Source organism: Amphiura filiformis, chromosome 9, assembly GCF_039555335.1.
Source record: "Amphiura filiformis chromosome 9, Afil_fr2py, whole genome shotgun sequence".
Classification (NCBI taxonomy): domain Eukaryota; kingdom Metazoa; phylum Echinodermata; class Ophiuroidea; order Amphilepidida; family Amphiuridae; genus Amphiura; species Amphiura filiformis.
In genome coordinates this window covers 27,111,668-27,131,138 of record NC_092636.1, presented here as the reverse complement: position 1 = coordinate 27,131,138, position 19,471 = coordinate 27,111,668, and the positions used below count along the sequence as shown (strand labels likewise).

Genomic DNA, 19,471 nt, shown 5'->3' with positions numbered 1-19,471 from the left:
CAGGTTTTATACTACATGCAGTGGCGGCAACAGGAATTTTTTTCTTGAGGGGCATGGGGGGAAGCGAATTTCAGGGGGGTGCAAAATCAACAAATGTTGCACAAAAGTGGAATTTTACGTAATGTTGGGGGTTTTGCCGCCTTGCCCCCCTGTAGCACCGCCACTGATTATGTGTAGCTACAATTTTGTGCCAAATGCAATTTAGGGTCCAAAATCTTTCAGCTTATTTGAAATCATGAAGAGTAAAAATAGAAAGATATGGTAGGATTTTACCCTACCATCTCCTGACCCTTGTGGTTCAAAGGTCCCTTGAGGTCAGCCTTACAATGGGGGTCAAGAAAAGTTGTGCTTGTCTGCAGTGGCATAGGAGAGTTATCATTTTGGGGGGCACCAACCATGATTGGGGAGCACTGGGCCTGATTGGTGGGGCAAAAGTCATTTTCAGCAATTTTCCTACAATTTCAAATGATTGGGGCTTGGGGGCACGTCCACCCACCCCCTACCTGTGCCCCTATGATACTACGCTGCTGGATTTCTGGTGCAAATGAGTGTAAAGGATGGGCCCACTTGATATTCCATCATTTGGTATTATATTCGTGTAACCAAGCTTGCAAGATGGTAAACAATGGGGGGGGGGTACAAGCGCCCCTTTCATTAGACGAAGGCTTCAGGAAATTTACAATTAAAGCAATTAAAATAAATGAGTATACATTACATTGGTATGATGATATTTTGCTTTTTTAGTAATGATTACTGTATAGAATGAATTATGTAGGCCAAAGTACCACCCTACAGGACACAGAATGTTGAGCCATTTATGAACATGATGGCATGATGTGCCCAAAACACATTGTAAGTATTTCCCTTCCTCCCCGTTTGACTTAAGTATCGGAGAAGGGGTTAAATGGTAGTGGTGTTCACATTTTGAGTTACACCCAGAGGAAACTTACGCTAACATTGATAAGAATTCCACAAATATTTTCCCTTCTCCTACCGGGTGTCCACACCTAACCTACTCCTACACATGTAGCACTACGGCAACTACGCCGACCAGTTCCACCAAGCATTAACTTCTGCTTCTGGTTGGCGTAAACATCGGCCATCACTTCCGGTGTTTTCGTGACCTTTTTCAACCACGCGATATGTAATTTCTTAGTTCCGACCAACAAAAGGTCAAACTTACACCAGTTGCCAGGCGTAGCAGAGTTCATGTTGTAACTTACGCCTGGCGAAGGTTACGCCCAGCTCGCTACTCCCGACTTTTGTCAGGAGTAAATCGTCAGACGTACGCCTGGCGGAACTTATGCTGACCATCGTTCACACCGCAACTACTCCTGGCAGCACCTACTGCTACTCGTAGCAACTTGCAACAACCAAGTTCCGCCAGGCGTACGTCCGACAATGTGAACACAACTAGTAAAACATTGCCTAAAGCAGGAGTGGTAGCTAAAGATTGGGGACTCCGATTAATATCCTGTCCAATCCATAGACCTGCCCATTCTTCTTTGCCTTACCCCCTCCCTTTTCCTGTTTACCACACTGGGGACAGCCCAGTCCTTGGGTGTGTAACTGAAGCTAATCTCGCAATGGGTGTTTGGGAAAACTTTGTAATTTGAAAAGGGTAATAAAGCTGGATTGCAGGTTGTAACGTCTCATTGTAACGGTATACATCAGCACAGCCCAATCCCATGATACAGATACAACTTCAACATAAAATGTCCAAGTTTTGAGATATTTTCTCAAAATATCAAGAGCTTTCTTAAGAACCACTGAACCAATACTAGGCTTGTTTGTACTCACTTTAATGCATTTTTCATGCTGATTCCAAATATGGTCATGACAATTTACATTTCTGACATTTCTGAACTTTGAAAAAATATTAAAACTTGTCATCTGCAGTTGACACCCGCGTGGAAAGGATTATAGGTAAATGTGGTTGCAAGATATGGTGATATAGCGATATTGATGAGGTTATCTTCATAGATTCCTTTTTCATTGCAAAAATCTATCAAAAGTATAAATAACCAGTTACCATAGTTACAATGTAGTAGGGTTGAAAACTACAAAGTAATCAATAGTCTTTACTGAATTCAAATTTTCAATTTGCATACAAGCTGATGGCTCATTATGATAAAACATGTGAAATTGATATCCATATCATATACTGGAAGTATAATCTGCTGTGTGAACTGTTAGTCCGGGTTGCTATTATGTCTTGTGGATTCCAATCCCTAAGTTTGTCTCCTAATTTATGCCCAATGACATCATCAGGCATCACAAAAATCAAGGATTCCTGTCTTCAAAGGAGTTGTATGTGTGGACACAATTGGGATCCCCAAAATATGGCATGTGCAAGGGGGGGGGGTAATTTTGGCAGGCCGAGAGTGGGGGCAAGCATTTTTTGGTGGGCTGAGAGGGGGGAAAGCAATTTTGGCCAGTCGTTTGGAAATTTGAAAAGGGTGATAAAGCTGTATTGCAGGTTGTAATGTCTCATTGTAACGGTATACATCAACACAGCCCAATCCCATGATACAGATACAACATGTTTAATGCTCTGCATCAACAGCAAAAGCTTCAACATAAAAAGTCCAAGTTTTGAGGTATTTTCTCAAAATATCAAGAGCTTTCTTAAGAACTACTGAACCAATACTAGGCTTGTTTGTACTCATTTTAATGCATTTTTCATGCTGATTCTAAATATGGTCATGAAAAGTTACATTTCTGAAATTTTTGAACTTTGGAAAAGAGAAAATTGAAACTTGTCGTCTGCAGTCGACACCCGCGTGTAAAGGGTTAAAGGTAAATGTGGTTGCAAGATATGGTGATATAGCGATATTGATGAGGTTAGCTTCATAGATTCCTTTTTCATTGCAAAATTCTATCCAAAGTATAAATAACCAGTTACCATGGTTACGATGTAGTAGGGTTGAAAACTACAAATTAAATCAATAGTCTTCACTTTAATTCAAATTTTCAATTTGCATACAAGCTGATGGCTCATTATGATAAAACATGTGAAATTGATATCCATATCATATACTGGAAGTATAATCTGCTGTGTGAACTGTTAGTCCGGGTTGCTATTATGTCTTGTGGATTCCAATCCCTAAGTTTGTCCCCTAATTTATGCCCAATGACATCATCAGGCATCACAAAAATCAAGGATTCCTGTCTTCAATGGACAATCCACAATTTGGATTCCCCAAAATTTGGCATGTGTAAGGGGGGAGGCAATTTTGGCAGGCCGAGAAGGGGGCAAGCAATTTTTGGCGAGCCGTTTGGAAATGTTACCCCCCCGAGCTCATAATTATTACACAGCCCCTAAATTAACTTGAATTCAACTGACAGCAATTCAATTACATGTAGAAGCTATAGGAATGCGTAACTATATACTAGTACTAGGACTTCAGATGGACATCAGGTAGTCACATTTCCAAAAGGCAATCAGATGTAGATTTGAAATTCCAGTCTTAGCCCGATTTTTTGAAATTTAACTCATTTGATTACATTTGGAAGTCCGAGAATGTAAGTGCTCATGATATTAGCATAGCTGACCAGTTCCAACAAAATAGGCACCTGTAGGACAACCCTCTTAGTCTTAGGCATACTCCATACTTGTTGAAGCCACCATGTCCCAATATAGGCTCTAAAATTTCATTTATATTGCTTTTGCTAAATAGAGTTTGTATATTATTAGATTCGTATTTTAATGAGAAGCATATTTTTCATTGGTTTCCTTGGGAAATTGATAAATTTTCAGTTGTGTTATTTTAAAACAACACAGCCTTTCCCATTGATTGATCAAAACTTACACATGACATTTGAATTAACACACATGTGCAGTTGGATTTCTCTATTAAATTTAAGCATCCTTATGGTTTAATTTTTATTTGTTTGTTGATTTTGACTTTCATATATGTATTATTTCTTCTGAATCTTTCAGAATCACAGATGTGTTTTAAGGTTTTACAATTTACATTCTTAGTTGACCGGGAGAGGGGGTTAGAGTATAACCCCTCCCACATGATTTCAACTCCCATAAGAACATTTCACCCCCCAAAAAAAAAAAAACCAACCCCCAAAAGAACATTTCAACCACTAACCCCCATAGTGTAAAATTGAAAATTGGCCTGATAATCGACAACATTCCACTTAAAGTACATTTTTGCATGCTTAGCAGGTATAATTGTCGCAGTATCACAGGCCCAAAATTATGCCCACCAAGTATTTTTTATATTTGCTCCCTCAGACAACTGACCCTGAACATGTAATTACTTGGACCCCCCCCCACCCAAAAAAAAAAGTTCACACTGTACTAGCCAGTAGCCATCTTATCATCCTTTATTATATTTATAATGTCCACCATATTAGAAACAGGGCAGTGATGAAATTGAATTACCTCCGAAAGACCACTTTTATTGATTTTCTCGCATCTGCAATGCTACATTAAACCATGCCAGTTTTTACCCAGCTCTGAAATGATAATCATGATAAACAACGTCAAGCTCACGTCCATCCTCCCCTGGAAATGAGATCGTGTCACTCACTCTACAAGTAAATGATTGATTACTGGCACATATTACTTACTGTCAGATGGGACGGATGCTCCATGACATCTGTGTAGGCGGTCATTAGCAACCACCAATAGAGGGAGACAGACTTGGATTTTTCCGCTATAACAGGGTTGCCAGACTTGTGGTTTGGTAGCCCAATTGCGTGACTTTGATCAAACATCACATGACTGAATAATTTGCCTTTGTAATATTGAGTGCTCTATTTCAGAACAGCAGCAGGTACTAAAAGATTTTATCATGGATTTTTAAAATGATTTTTGGATAAGATTACTTCACAGAAAATCATACAATATTACACAAAAAATGTCTTCTATAAATAACTGACTTCTGAAAAGGTACCATTTTTGGTGGATTTTTGTGCATTTGTTCAACTTTTCAAGTGTGGCTCCCACAAAATGAGCTGAAATGTTTTTGACAATCGGGGGCTTATAATATATTGCATTGACAAATTTTCCTCACAAAATCAAGTAGGGCCTCATCAGCTACCGTTTTAGATCTACTTAGTGCTCTCCCCCTCCCCTAAATTCCCTAACAAGCGCCCGGCATAATTTTTCAAATGTCGATCACTGTCTAAAGCGCTCCCTTTTCAATGCAACTAAATTCCATCAAATATCTGAATAAAATTCCTTTCGAAACCTTCCAGTTTAGAATTCTGATGATTTTGACTTCAAACACATTGTATTTTGAATGTGATGCATATATACATGTACATTCCCATTTGTGTAACTTTTACTTCATTAATAATTTAATAAGTAGGTCTACTCCCCACCCCATGATAAGTATCACTTTTCCCTGTCTGACTGATACCTGCATCCACATCATTTACCTGTACATGTACTAAATAGTCTATCTTTGCTATAATACTTCCAACTTGCTCCAAGACTAACAATATGTACTCCTGTTGAAAAAATATGCCCTACCAGTGCTGATACTGTGGTTTATACATGTACCTATAGCACCCTTATTACAAACAAATTTATTCTTCAATAAATTATAAAATACATCATATTCACAATGCAGTGACAAATAATTTTAAAGCAATTTTTGTATAAATCTTTTTGAATGAATTTGGTTAATTGTTTTCAAACTTTTCAGATGAAGCTTTCAGGCATTTTGTAATAAGCGTAAATGTGTCCAAATCAGCCAAATCTATTGTGTCCTCAAAATTGAAATTGAAATTTTCAGCAAAATGAACGAGTTTTTTGATTATCAATGATGTGAAATTTTGGGTGCTCACATACAAAATCACCCTATTTTTGATGATGCCAACACGGAATGATCCCCTTTTTTTTGAAAATTTCTACACCGATAGACCCCTAGTTTCATATGCTGGTGGGCACAGGTACATCACTTTCATATTCGAGCCCCCCCCAAACGGAATTCAGATAATAAACCACATTAAACTGCCAAGATCATTAATGCCAGGGTCTCTTTCATTTTACCTTGATTTCAGCTTAAATTGGACAGTAAAACTTTCTGCAATTTATTACTAATAATTATTATTAATTATGGTCAATAATCATGTGTCTCAGTGGTTTTTTTTACCACTGAAATCCATTATGGCTATTTCAACACATACCAAAATGCTACTACTAGTATTCAATGACAATTTGATACAGAGACTCCTAGTATTCTACCAGTTAGCGACAGTGATTTTATACTTCACGCATGGAAAAATAATCGTTGCAGCCATTTTACGAATGCTTTAATTTCTGGTTTTTTTTTTAATAATGGTCAATCGGGGATTCAGGATTTTTTTTAATGTATGAGGGATATCTTTTTTTGCCACGAGTGTCTTCTTTTTAAATTGCAGTGTGTTAGATTGCCCATCACAATGCTATAGAATCAGGATCGGGGGCCTAGTAAGCTAGCTTGATGCGTCTTTTCCTGGCTCTCGCGTGTTCTACCCTATCCTGGCACTGTCCATAGCTATTAGACCACGAGCAATCATAGTTGGAGCTACTTAGCTCCTAGGGAAATTAGCTGCCATGTAGCATCGGGCATGCCAGAAATAGTATACTGCACTCTTCAGTAGTCAAATACCGGATAGCTTTTCTCTTCATATATTGGAAATTCCGATAGGAGTTGAGCGATTCTAAAACAGAAAGTGAGTTCTCAAGGGTTATAAGCTTGTTTAGTAGCTCTCTTTTCCTTAACATGACTTGCCTTGTAAACGAGGAAATATGGCAGAGAAACAAGATTAAAGAGAAACAAGGAAATGACCCCCTGGAGAAATGAATGCAAATTTGATTGCCACAAATGAAGTAAATCTGTTTAGCTATCAAAAAATGGAACACCATTTTTACCGAGCATTTTAATCCTGGTAATTTGAATGAATTTCTATAAATAAAAAGCGTAAAACTCTGCATTCCTTCCCTTTCAATAATTGCTATATGTATTTCAAATCATCAAGTACTACAACTTCCTTATTTTATTTGCATCACCATTCACTCATAATTCACCCTACATCATGAGCACTTTTTTCTTTGTACTCCCATTTCCTTTTTAAAGGAATTTTTATTCATCCTGCTCATTTTCATAATTTTCTATAAATATCGCAAAGCGTAAAACTCTGGATCCCTTTCCTTTCAATAATTGCTATGTATAGCACAGACCAGATCCACAACGACGACAAGATTTCTACAGATGAGCACAGTGTTTGACCTTTAATCCCTGTGCAAATAAAATCATGTCTATTCTGACCTACATTTGTAACTTTCTTGTTGCAACTTTTCGACAAAAACTTGTTACGTTTGTTTTGACACAACATTTTGCCTTATGCCTCAGGTGCCTCAATGCCCAGCCCTATTATTGGTCCCAATTAATCTAATTAGTCTTATCTGTTACGCAGGGTCAATCACCGATGTGAAAACTTGCAAAGTAGGTCTTTCACGACTGTTTACACATATTTTTCACTACCTGTTGGTGTTCAAATTGTAATTCTTACGGTTCCAATATTTGTTTTGTTCACAAATACTTTATTTATTGCTTCGACTGATTAATTAATATTGGAATCTATACTACAAATAGGTTTAAAAGTTGTTTTAAGCAAGAAATGAGTACAGGATCATTTTTCACAAAATATTTGATCAACAAATTGGAGCTCTAATCATGCATTAACACTGATCCATGATGGCCCAGGCGCTATGGGACGTGAAACCCCTAATCAAGTCGCTTCCTTCGATGCGCAAATTCTATAATCTTATGGAGTCTGGAATTACATGCCTTAAATCTATCCTCAAACCAAAACAGGATCCATATTGGGCTGTTCCAGTTAAAATCCACACACCACCAAAGACATGACTTATCTCCTACACAGGGGGTATGAAATTCAAATGGAGTCACCCATTCAGGTAACCCCATTTGAAATTCACACTCCCTGTTTGGAAGCTTAAAAGTCATGTCTTTCATAGGGGGTGTAGATTTCAACTAGAATAGCATATTTCATACTGCTCACATGAAATACAATCTTTACATGCATAGACACATAGATACATCTATTAAACCATGGGGCCCCTGTCCTGACTCTGTATAAGCTTATAGGTAATTCCATTATAGCCATATTTCTTACAGCATATTTTTTATTGAAATTTATCTAATCTATTATTTGTCCATTTGCTTAATCATTTATAAATATTTTTTTTGTTAACTATTTACTTTATTTTCATTAATTTAGTTAATAAATTTATAAATTTTTTGGATATTATTACTTGTCAGCTTTTTATTCAATTGATGGCTGAAGTGACAGTTAATTTTGAACAAAAAAATGATTTTTAAATTGGTTTAAAACCTAAACCAAACTTGGGAAATATCTGATTGAATAAAAAAATTTTACACAAAATCAGAATTTTACTCCCAATTGACGGTTTTATCCATCATTCATAGTCGATAGACAACTTCAGGATGATATGATTCTCACTTTCGGTTTGCCGGATCCCGACTACAGAGGGTGTATTTTGATCAGTTAGGAGGGGATCGCATATTTGACTTCAGAAGTGGGCCCCTTCATCCCTCTTCTCCTGGTCCAAATGGATCATCTCTGATATGTGTCTAGAGTTTGTATCACACTCCTTACAAAGGATTTTTGCATTGTCCCAGTAAATCATGAGTAAAATTCTGGTTTTGTGCCAAAGAAATTTATTCAGTCTACAAACCTGAATTACCTACTAATGAATATCTCTATTCACTAATATTATTATATTCGGTTCAAATGTAATCATGTTAATTAAAGGCCTGTAACAACAAATACCTGAAATTTAGAACATGCAAATCTCAGCCTTGATTTAATAATGGACAAATTAATTATCATTAATTATATCTCTTGTTCAACCAAGTGACGTAGATTATATACACAGTGGCGAGATCATATTATGCGATAGTTATCAGAGTGGTCATTGACCATGTAATCTAGACCTGTGTAAATGACTGACTAGTTCATTCTGAGTGGTAAACCCAAGGAAGCTTCAACTTCCTGTTACCGTACAGGGTTATTAGTGGCCGGCTGACTAAAAGCCCAACATTGCAACAAAAACAATGACACTACCCATTCCAGGGGTGGAATTTCGTAAAGTGCCACAGGAGTCCAAGTGGATTCTCGCAAGAGAGTTTTACGAGAGTCCATGGATTCCCGTAAATGGATTCTCGTTGTACAATCTTGCGGGAGTCCAAAAGGTATTACAAATAGGCCTACGTAAAATGCATTCAAACAAACAAACTAACAAATAAACTGACAAAGTTAAGTTTTTAATATATGTGTCATCATAATACTCTCACTTCCAATATGTCATTGCAGCTATTGACTAATTGGTAGTATTGATAAAAATCGGAAACTGCTCTTGTTGTAAACATGGAAAAACGTAAGTTCGCTGAGCCGATAATGTCCAGCGCGAGTCCACATGGACTCTCGCAATAGGACTTTTACGGGAGTCTCTGCGAGAGTCGACTCTCGGACTCTCGCCGAAATTCCACCCCTGCATTCAAATGTTCAAATGAAAACAAACTTTTGAATCATAAAATGAGGAAAACTAATTTTCAATGCAAGAACAGGGTTTTTTTTAATGGGTGCACTTCCACAAAACTAAATTGCTGTCTCACTCACAGCTAATATCATATTATTATGTGGAAAATTATTACGACCAGTTGCTATCAACTCTTCAAATTGTGAATTTGAGCACTCTGCCCTCTATTGATATGTATGGGTCCAGTCTTGTTACATCTGCCCACACACTAAGGGCACACAACACTAAATAAAGTCTCCCGCTGAAATTCATGTAAAAAAAAAGGATTCCCACTTTTTTTCCCATCATTCTTTCTTTCTTTCATTCCTTTAGTCTTTTATAGGAGCAAACAAATACAAGTTATCACTAATGTTAAGAAGATAAATCAGGCGGCGAGTGGCATGATAGAGCCGGCAACTTGTGAAACCGCCCGGCCGTATGGCATTTTCCATATGTCGGTTAGTTTTGTGGGGTTCATTATCGAACCCCAACGGTTTTAGCTTGTATTTACATTATTTATTAACATAGGCCTATTTGTTTGTGATATTTCAAGCGTTTTAAAATTTCAAAATAATCCCATTCAATTACATGGTTGACGATGAAAATTTACTGAATTTAGAGAATGCACGGTGACCACCACCTGAGATCAACTATGATGAGATGGCCACCATGTTTCTGTAGTCATAATCTATATCGGTTGAAATAAATCGGGGGATTAAAGGTGCGAAATGTGAATACGCAAAGTGCTTGCTAGGATTATTATCTATTTAGCAAATGAAATATCACAATCCGAAAAAAATACAAAAATAAGGACTACTAGCTCACACTTAAAAACATCGGGAAGGATTAATTCGGAAAACTTGCATCCCTGACTGGGAATGATGTATTATTTTACCAAAAAGAGATCCATTTTTTTTGTAGCCCCATTTTTGATGAAATACTGACTTGTGTTACCTAATAACCTAACAATAAGGCCAAAAAAAAAAATTGTTTGTTTGTCCTCCACAGCTTTGAAAGAGGACGTGCGGGCGGGCGGATTTTTTTTTTTTTTTTTTTTTTTTTTTTGGATTTGGCACATTCCTGGACCTAGCTAGAGCTAAATGCTACAATCATTCATGGTCACTTAAAAAAAAATTTTGTTTATTTAAATAAAGTTAAATGACAAATGAAATTTTTGCATTTAATCACAGATTAAGATTGGCAAGGCGATAAAACTTTCTTGGTTCATGTAATCAATTGGCTGGTTTAAGTGCCTGTTATTTTCCACTGGCATTATTGATTGATTGATTGATTGATTGAATTGGTTTCAATGGGTTTTCAAATCATTCTTATGTCTGCTGTTGTGGAGTGAAGTCATATCTGACTAGTGTTCCAAATTTTTATTTCATAAGTGGCAAACTAATAGTTTGAGTTTTATTTGTTTTCTGTGTCCGAGTACAATCTTAATATGCAGTTAAAGTTATAATTTGTGTTCATGTCATAGTCTTTTAATGATTTCAAATCCAATGTATTTTGAAGTCACTAAAATATTAGACTATGACATGAACACAAGTTATAACTTTGCATATTGAAGACACAAAATGTTTTTGGGGGGCTTTTTTTACTTTCAACCATGAAAGATCTTAGTATTTAGCTCTAGCTAGGTCCAGAGATACTCCAAATCTGAAAAAAATAATTGAATTTAACTTATTTTTATAAAAAATAGAAAAAAAATAGAAAAAAAAAATATTGGTCAGGCCTTGATCTGAGGAGTGGGCGGTGGAGGACAAACAAACAACCTTTTTTTTTGGCCTAACATACATTGTAAAAGAAGAAACTTGGGGTGTAGAATGATTAAGTTTTGGAATAGCACTCATTATTTTGCCTCTGATGGTTATTTTACTGAAAAAAATCTATTATGTGGTCTTTCAAATAATTGTGGCCATTATGAAACATACCCATAGTGCGTGATATAGCATAGGCCTCTATGTTCTGCAAAGGTTTCTGCTGTACTGTACTTGTGTTGGTGCCTGCAAAGCTGCATGCACACCGAGAGTTCCATGATTAGCAAATTAGTCGAAAGACCTGTAATTGATGCCAAAAAGTCATCAATTGCATATACTTACCAATACATTTTACTACAGTGCTGACAGAGATTATATACTTGGTCTGTAGGGTAAAGTAGAAGAGGAAAAACAAGAAAACAAAAAATAAAATTAGTAACAGTGACTAGTTTTTTATGTTCAGGTCTACATGTACATGTAGGACTTTTGGACTTTTAAAGGATTAATTCTCAAGAAGTATCTACTCAGTGGCGGCAGCACCCGGAATATTTTTCAGGGGCATTGGGGCAGGCAAAGTGGATTTCAAGGGGTGCAAAATCAACATATTTTGGGCAAAATTTCTGCAAAAGGTGAATTTTTTTGTAATTTAGGGGTTTACTGGTGGCAAGACTTCTGATTTGGGGGAAAGACCGGGGGGGAAAGAATTCTGACTGGGGGCATTCATTCCCCCACACGTACCCTTCCCCCCTCCTGAATTCAACAGTTTCTACAACATGTTCTATGACTTGTACCTTCTACTGTCTACATGTATGATTGACTCGTGATCTAAACTGTTTCTTCAAATATAATTTGTGGTCAACACACTCACACTTTCAATACAAACCCAATTACATTTCAGAATGTCCTATCTGCAATAGCTGCCAGGTGTCATACATGTATTTTTAGATTGTGTACAAGATAGAAATCACAAATTGTCAGAATTGAGGCAGCTATTACAGATAGGTCCTTCTGGCACTATTAAGTCCCTTGATTTCTTCTTGTAACGTCAAAGGATAAAAAAATAAGTTGTAAAACCAAAGTGGTAGAACGTTTAGTTTCATGAAACTGTTATTATGTTTACATTTGGGGTTTATATATTTTACCAAACTAGATTTATACATTAAAATCATGTCATGAATATGATTTGTATTGCTTTGTTTGTTATGTTTTACCTTGTTTTAATTCATTTTGCTTTGCTTTGCTTTGCTTTGTTTTGCTTTGCTCTTTGCTTTGCTCTTTGCTTTGCTCTTTGCTTTGCTCTTTGCTTTGCTCTTTGCTTTTCTTTGCTTTGCTTTGTTCTGCCCTTTGCTTTGCTTTGCTTTGCTATGCTCTGCTCTGCTTTGCTCTTTGCTTTGCTCTGCATTGCTTTTTGCTTTGCTTTGCTTTGCTTTGCTTTGCTTTGCTTTGCTATGCTTTGCTTTGCTTTTGCTTTTGAGTCCATAGTAAAATAAAATAATGTCAAACTTTATGTTCAAAATGTATTAGGGGTTGTTAAACATTTTCTTATACATGTAATTCCAAATTGTATGTATGAGAGGGGGAGGGGGTAAAACTATGTTATACATTTAACTAAGTAAATGGTGATCCTCCACCCCTGCAGGAAAATTAGGCCTATGAAATTGTATTATGTATTCTGGTAAAAATAATATGTACAATTTGTATGCTTTGTATGAAAATGGCGAAGTCTTGAACCCCCGCAAATTATTTGAATTAAAAAATGACATTTTATGTTCATAAATCTTAAAAATACAATCAATATTTAGACATACCAAATCCCAGTTTTTTTCATAAAATGCCTAAAACATTCCCTGCATTGAGTAACTTATAGTGCTGTCGTCGGCACCGTTTTTTAATGTCGACATGTCGATATAATTCGTATACCGACGTCGACAGTGTGTCGACATAAAAAATTATTTAAAAAAAAAAAACCAGAGAAATACTGCTACTCAAAAAAAAAAAAATGCCAATTTTTTTTTACAAAGTTGGATAAAGTTTTACATTATAATTACTTTTGCTTCTATTTAACAGCTAGCAATGCATACTAATTCAATGTGTCCCTGACTGTTCAATAGAAGCAAAGGTAATCAAAATATACAACTTTATCCAACTTTGTAAAAATAAATTGGCATTTTTTTTTGGGTTTTTTTGTAGCAGTATTTCTCTGGTTTCAACCTTGAATAACAAGTAATTTTGGGCCTATAACTTGCTTTTCTTGCTTTTCTTGTCGACATGTCGGGATACGTGCCGATGTTGACATTATGTCGACATAAGGCATGTCGACGACGGCACTAGTAACTTACATTATGTTCCTTTCATTTTGCTCTAGTTCATTGATTATGCACAGTTCAATGTCCATATTAAACGTAGCATGATCTACAAATGTAAGTAGCATAGACTGTAAGCTTACCAAGCCGTTTATTTATCTTTTTGCTCCTTTAAAATTAACACAGCAATCACAGTGTAGATTTAAACCATGCACAGTTGGTAATGCCACACCCAAGTCAATACACTTTTCTGTTTTGGTTTAGGTGTTGCTGACATGCAACATTTCACACCCAACTAGCACTGACACTATGGACCACATTGGCCTCATCCCAATGACATAGTTCAATAACCTCATTAAAACAATCATAGTGCAAAATTTGACCTCAAGTTGCAGGGTATGAGTTTTTGTACCCAAATTTTCAGAGGTCATTCAATGAATGTATAAATGTATTGGGGTTAAAGAACTGTGCCCATCATAGATGGACATGTTGTGGGTACTAGTCAATGGTGACTGAGACAGTGCTCTCTGATTCTCAACGCTCAAAAGAGCAGCCAAAAGGGCTACAGATTATCTTCACCCATTCGTGCTATTCGAGGGGCGTCACGGTTTGAACGGCGGTCCCTTGTTCAAATTGACGTGCATGCCCTGTTAATGAGCGACATACACAGAGCTTGTGTTCCCGAGTTCCCTTCCAAGGGCGCCGATCTGCGCCGAGCAACATTTTGACGCACAATCGGCCAATCAGATTATCAGTCTGTTGCTATGATTGTCAAACGATTGATTCAGCCAATCAGAATCCCGCTTTCGTGTTTACGCCCTGCACAAGTGCCATTCTTCTCTGACAAAAACTTTAGAAGGTTCATCGAATCAGAATATGATCCTGATATCCAAAATTATGTAAATGACTTGAAGGCAGTTATGTTAACATGCAATAGTTCAGTGGTGAAGCTAGCACTTTTTAAGAGGGGGGCCAAGACAAATTTTAAGGGGGAAAACATTGACGAAAATGGCCAAAAATGGGCTAAAAATTACAAAAGAGGCCTAAAACTCTTAAATATCATGGTGGCCACTATCCCATGGGGGGCAAGAGGGGGCAAAGACTTTTCACAGGGGAAGCTGCCCCCTTTGCTCCTCGGGCTACACCACTGCAGTAGTTTGTAGGTTGATATAAAAATTGTCTGAAGACTACCAGAATACAGAATTCGCCAAATTTTTTGGAATTAAAAAACACAATCTTGCCAGATGAAACGCAACTTGACCCCAATTCTGTAAAATGACCTAACTGGGAATATTACATATAAAATTTCATATTCAATTTCAATCAATTTTTTTTAAAGCCACAAATGCATAAAGGTGTATGTTTTATTTACATGTACACTATCATTCAACCCCATATCAGTCCATGCATTCTGTTTTAAACAAAGGTACATGTACTTCATATTTTCCTTTAGGCCAAGTAAAATAAATAACATATTTGGTGAGGGAGACATAGGTTTCAGAACGGAAGACAGATCCATGGCTGCAAGTGGAAGTCCCTGAATGCGTACGAATGCTTGTACAGTTTTTATTCACTTTGCCTCAATGCCCCCCCCCCAATAATATTTTACTGCACACACCCCTGCACAATAATATCTAGCTAGCTTTGCATATACTTTTGGGTGTGGTGCTCGACTGTATTACCAGGTAACACTGTATGCCTGCATTGCCTGGCCTGGCCCTGATATTATCACAATGAAATCAAATCTCAGCTATATTTTTCCGGGCAAAGTTCATTTGTTACAAAATAAAGGTTCTTGGCCTACATGCACACTGATTCCAACCTGTGTAAAATCTTGAAATCTACCAGGCCTATGCAATTATCAATCAATGAATATGAAATCTTGCTTTAACTGTGCTTTCAAAGTGAAAATTGACCAGGGGATTCTCCCAGAGGCAGGGGCGTAGCCAGCTTTCTTGGTCTGGGGGGGGGGGCAAAATAAAATTTTGGGGGCGCACACGAAAACAAATTGCAGTTACATACATATACCGGTTTTGTTTTTTAGAGAGACTGTACATGTCTTTGAGCTTCAACAAAAGGCTTTACTAGGATGATGTAAGCGCGTACAATATTTTGGCCCATGATCCGAGTGAATTTTGGTGAAAAGGGGGCTCTTTGCCCCTTTTCTTTTCCTTTGCCCTCTAGATTTTCTCTTTCATTTTTTGTCAGAGGGGCACTTTTTTCTTACATTTTTTGTCAGGGGGGCACTCTGTTTGAATATGTATATAAGGCAACTGAGGATATTAAAAATTATGACATATCACTACTCAAACTGTGGACTTTACACAAATCTGAATATTAATCACCACACCTCCCACCCACTCTCTTTTCCCCATCTCTTCCTACCCTGCCTCTCTCTTACTCTCTCTCCCGGGCTCTCTCCCCCTCCAGCTTACGTTTTCTCATCACAATTTGTAAGTGGTTGTGTGCCTAGCACTTGGCTATTATTATGGCAGAATACATTCACCGTCCCTGCCATTTCTGGCTAGAGCTACTCCCATCACCAATTAAATGTTAGTGCAAATGGGATTATATTTTCCCTGGGCAGTATGTTAAAAGATGAACATGAATATCCAGAAATAAGGCTTTCCTACGCTACCATGGCAATTACAGACACATTGTTCAGAGCAGCAGCATTAGATGCAAAATTAATATCCCCCACCTTGGCTACATTTGCGATAAATTGCGGCGAAGCAATCTAGAAAATGTTTTACCTTCTTTACAACAATATAAATCTGGTCCTTCTAAATTACAAGGATTTTCAAAGCTTGTCACTGTGTCATAAGCCATGCCGGGCAGGGCATATGTGTCTGAAAAATAGAGATTTCAACATTAAAATATTATGAATTGTGGAATTTAAATCCCACCTAAAACTGCCCAGAGAAAACATACATAATTAGCATCCAGATTCTGTAAAGCTCTTTGCATAACATAATGACAATCTACATACTGGAATGTCACAGATGGGGACCAAATTGTGTACATCCTGCAATAAACAATACATGTATTCTGAACCTTTTGCAAAGGTTCACACACATGTATATTAATGATAAGCACACACTATGGACTACAAGAGCCTCATCCCAATGTCATAGTCCAATAACCTCAATTACATAATTATAGTGCAAAATTTGACCTCAAGTTGCAGAGTATGAGTTTTTGTACCCAAATCTTCAAAGGTCATTCAATGAATGTACAAATGTATTGGGGTTTAAGAACTGTTCCCCTGATAGATGAGCATGTTGTGGATCCTAGTGACAGTGCACGTAATCAGCATATTAATGCATTAAAGTCATAATGTACGATCTTTTTTCAGAATTTACCTTTATTTTTTTCAAAACCGATTTGTTGGCATATTTGTAATACTTACACATGTTCTAATTTAAATCTATGAGCAAACTGTCAAATTCGTCCCTATTTGTAGTAAAACGGGACGATTTTTCTGTTAGTCCGACATAAAGTCATAATTTTTATTATGACTTTATGTCGGCCACGATCGCAAACCGTAGTCTCCTACAAAACTAGCTTGGTTACGCTCCCTCCACATGTGGAGGGAACATAACCAAACTGGCCGCGTAGGAGACTAACTCTGAGGCCGCATTCGCTGTCCTAATCAAAATCGTGCGAGATGTTTCGAGTGATAGAGGTGAAGTTTATGATGTTGTTTCTTTGCAAATTCCCAATGTTTTTCGCGTCCAAATGTATTGGGAACTTTCATAATGATTGCATATTATCATTTTAGAAGAAAAAAAGAAAAATCTAAAAATTTAAAAAGATCGTACATTAAGGCTTTAAAAGAATGCATATATCGCACACATGCACACAACAAAATCAAATTTTGCCAGACCAATGATTATCAGCAAAATAATAAGGTATACTATTGTTTCTGCATGAGCACCAGGCATTAACATGAATGAGTGCGTACTCTCCTAAATTAGGAGCAGGGTTCGCAGGTTTTTGCCGCAGGTGGAAAAAACCGCGGTTTTAACCGCGGTTTTAACCACTTGGCAAAAACATTTTTTGGCAGTTTTTGCCGGCAAAATGGCAAAAACTAAAAAAGGGATTTATTTCATCTCAAAACAAATAATTAAGTTACAAAAATAAGTTCCCGAGTGTAACAAGGCCAGATTTTGTAATTATAAGCAATATATTAAGAAATTAAAGGCATGCATTTTCATTGCTCAAGTGCAGTTAACCGAAATGTGGCATGTATCAAATTCAAAACTTTTTCATTTTAAGGACTTAATGAGACAAAAAATATGTTGAATGATTCGTTAAAAGTTGTGTGTTACTGTTTATGAGCTTTCTGTGTCACTTTTTAATATTTGAGTGACTATATGTGAGTTTTTGCCAGTTTTTGCCATTTTTGCCGGTTTAAACCAGGCAAAAACTGGCAAAAATAGTTTTTGCAGGTTTTTGCGGCAAAAACAGGTTTTTGCCGGCAAAAACCGAACCCTGATTAGGAGCGTTTTATCTAATCGCCAAGGATCTTTACATATAGTTGTACATTTCATATTTTGATTATAAATATAAAGTGAAAAGAAGTGAAATGCATCCTAGTGCTACCCCTGACAGGGACCCTTCATAACGTTACATCTACTATTTAAGGGTATTTTAACTTGCCTGGGGTAACTTGCAAATGGTTAAATGAGATACAAAGGGTTTTAGAAATCCTGTATCCGCCCTGAATGGAACATGGTACCGGTAACACTAACACAAGCTGGGGATGTGCTGCACATATGCTCCACATAAAACTCATTCTAGTTACCAGTTATTCCATATGAAGATCCCTAGCTCTGTATTAGGTCCATGGGTCGATTCACACTCATTATTCCTAGAGATGAATGTTTAAATCTTGAGATATGGTTCATGCAGCTGCATCCTGGATCTTTGCATTGATGAACTATTGATGCAGATGTCCTGAATCCTGGTACCATGGGCCCGACCATGGATACAGGAAAAGTCTTGGTTTCACACCGGTCTAGCAAGAAAATCAAGAGCAGCAATTCCTGGGCAACAATTTCATCAAACTCCACTTTAAAAAAGCGGCATTTTTGTATACAATGTAAAAAGGTAACAGACATAGGGGCGGGGCAAAACATAGTCCAATATAAATTGATCCTCATCTGATTGGTCTCCAGCTCCCTATTGAACTCCAAAATGTTTGTATATCATCAACCCTGGATTACAGTCTAAATTTTAATCCAGAAAGCAAGAAACAGATGAATTAACATTCCTAGTCTAATGGATAGCTAGCTTATTAAATTACCTTTAATTATTCATTTTAAACACATGTATCCTTCTCTTCAAGGTTTATGAATTATGCAAGGCCTACAAGCCCTACATAGACCTTATTTTTATTGAGAATTGAGTTATAGAATCTGTAATTATTTTATTTTATTCTATTGTTTCTCTCAACTTCTGTCTCTCTCCCTCCCCTTGCGAAACTGTAAATAGTGGCCAAAAATCGGGTCCTCAGAATGCGCTATTAAACCATAGGTATTAGCATTATTTTGATCCTAAAGAGGGTATAAGGCCTAAACAATTGCCTATTGCAAAAAAAAATCCTAACACATTGAGACGCATGGACGCACTGTATTCATAAACGTCTCGCATAGGTATGCCAGAAACCTCGCCAGTCGCCAGGGGGCTTGACCAGGCCCATATAGCCAAGAATAATATTTGGGTGGGGTGGGAGTGGGGGAGATTTTAGAGAAAGTTTACTTTGATCGCAGTGTACGATGCAGAGGGGTGCCTGTGCCAACCTGAGAAGCCCCCCCCTAAAGACTCCTCCC

At 37.2% G+C, this 19,471-nt stretch overlaps 1 protein-coding gene across 1 annotated transcript in view; it reads right to left on the bottom strand.

Moving 5' to 3' along the window:
• The window catches only part of LOC140160822 (uncharacterized), an 84,980-nt gene that overhangs the window by 59,544 nt on the left and 5,965 nt on the right, over nucleotides 1–19,471 (bottom strand). The window contains 2 exon segments of the mRNA XM_072184132.1: nucleotides 11,677–11,719; nucleotides 16,391–16,486. Of these exon segments, the coding sequence (XP_072040233.1) occupies nucleotides 11,677–11,719; nucleotides 16,391–16,486 (139 nt within the window).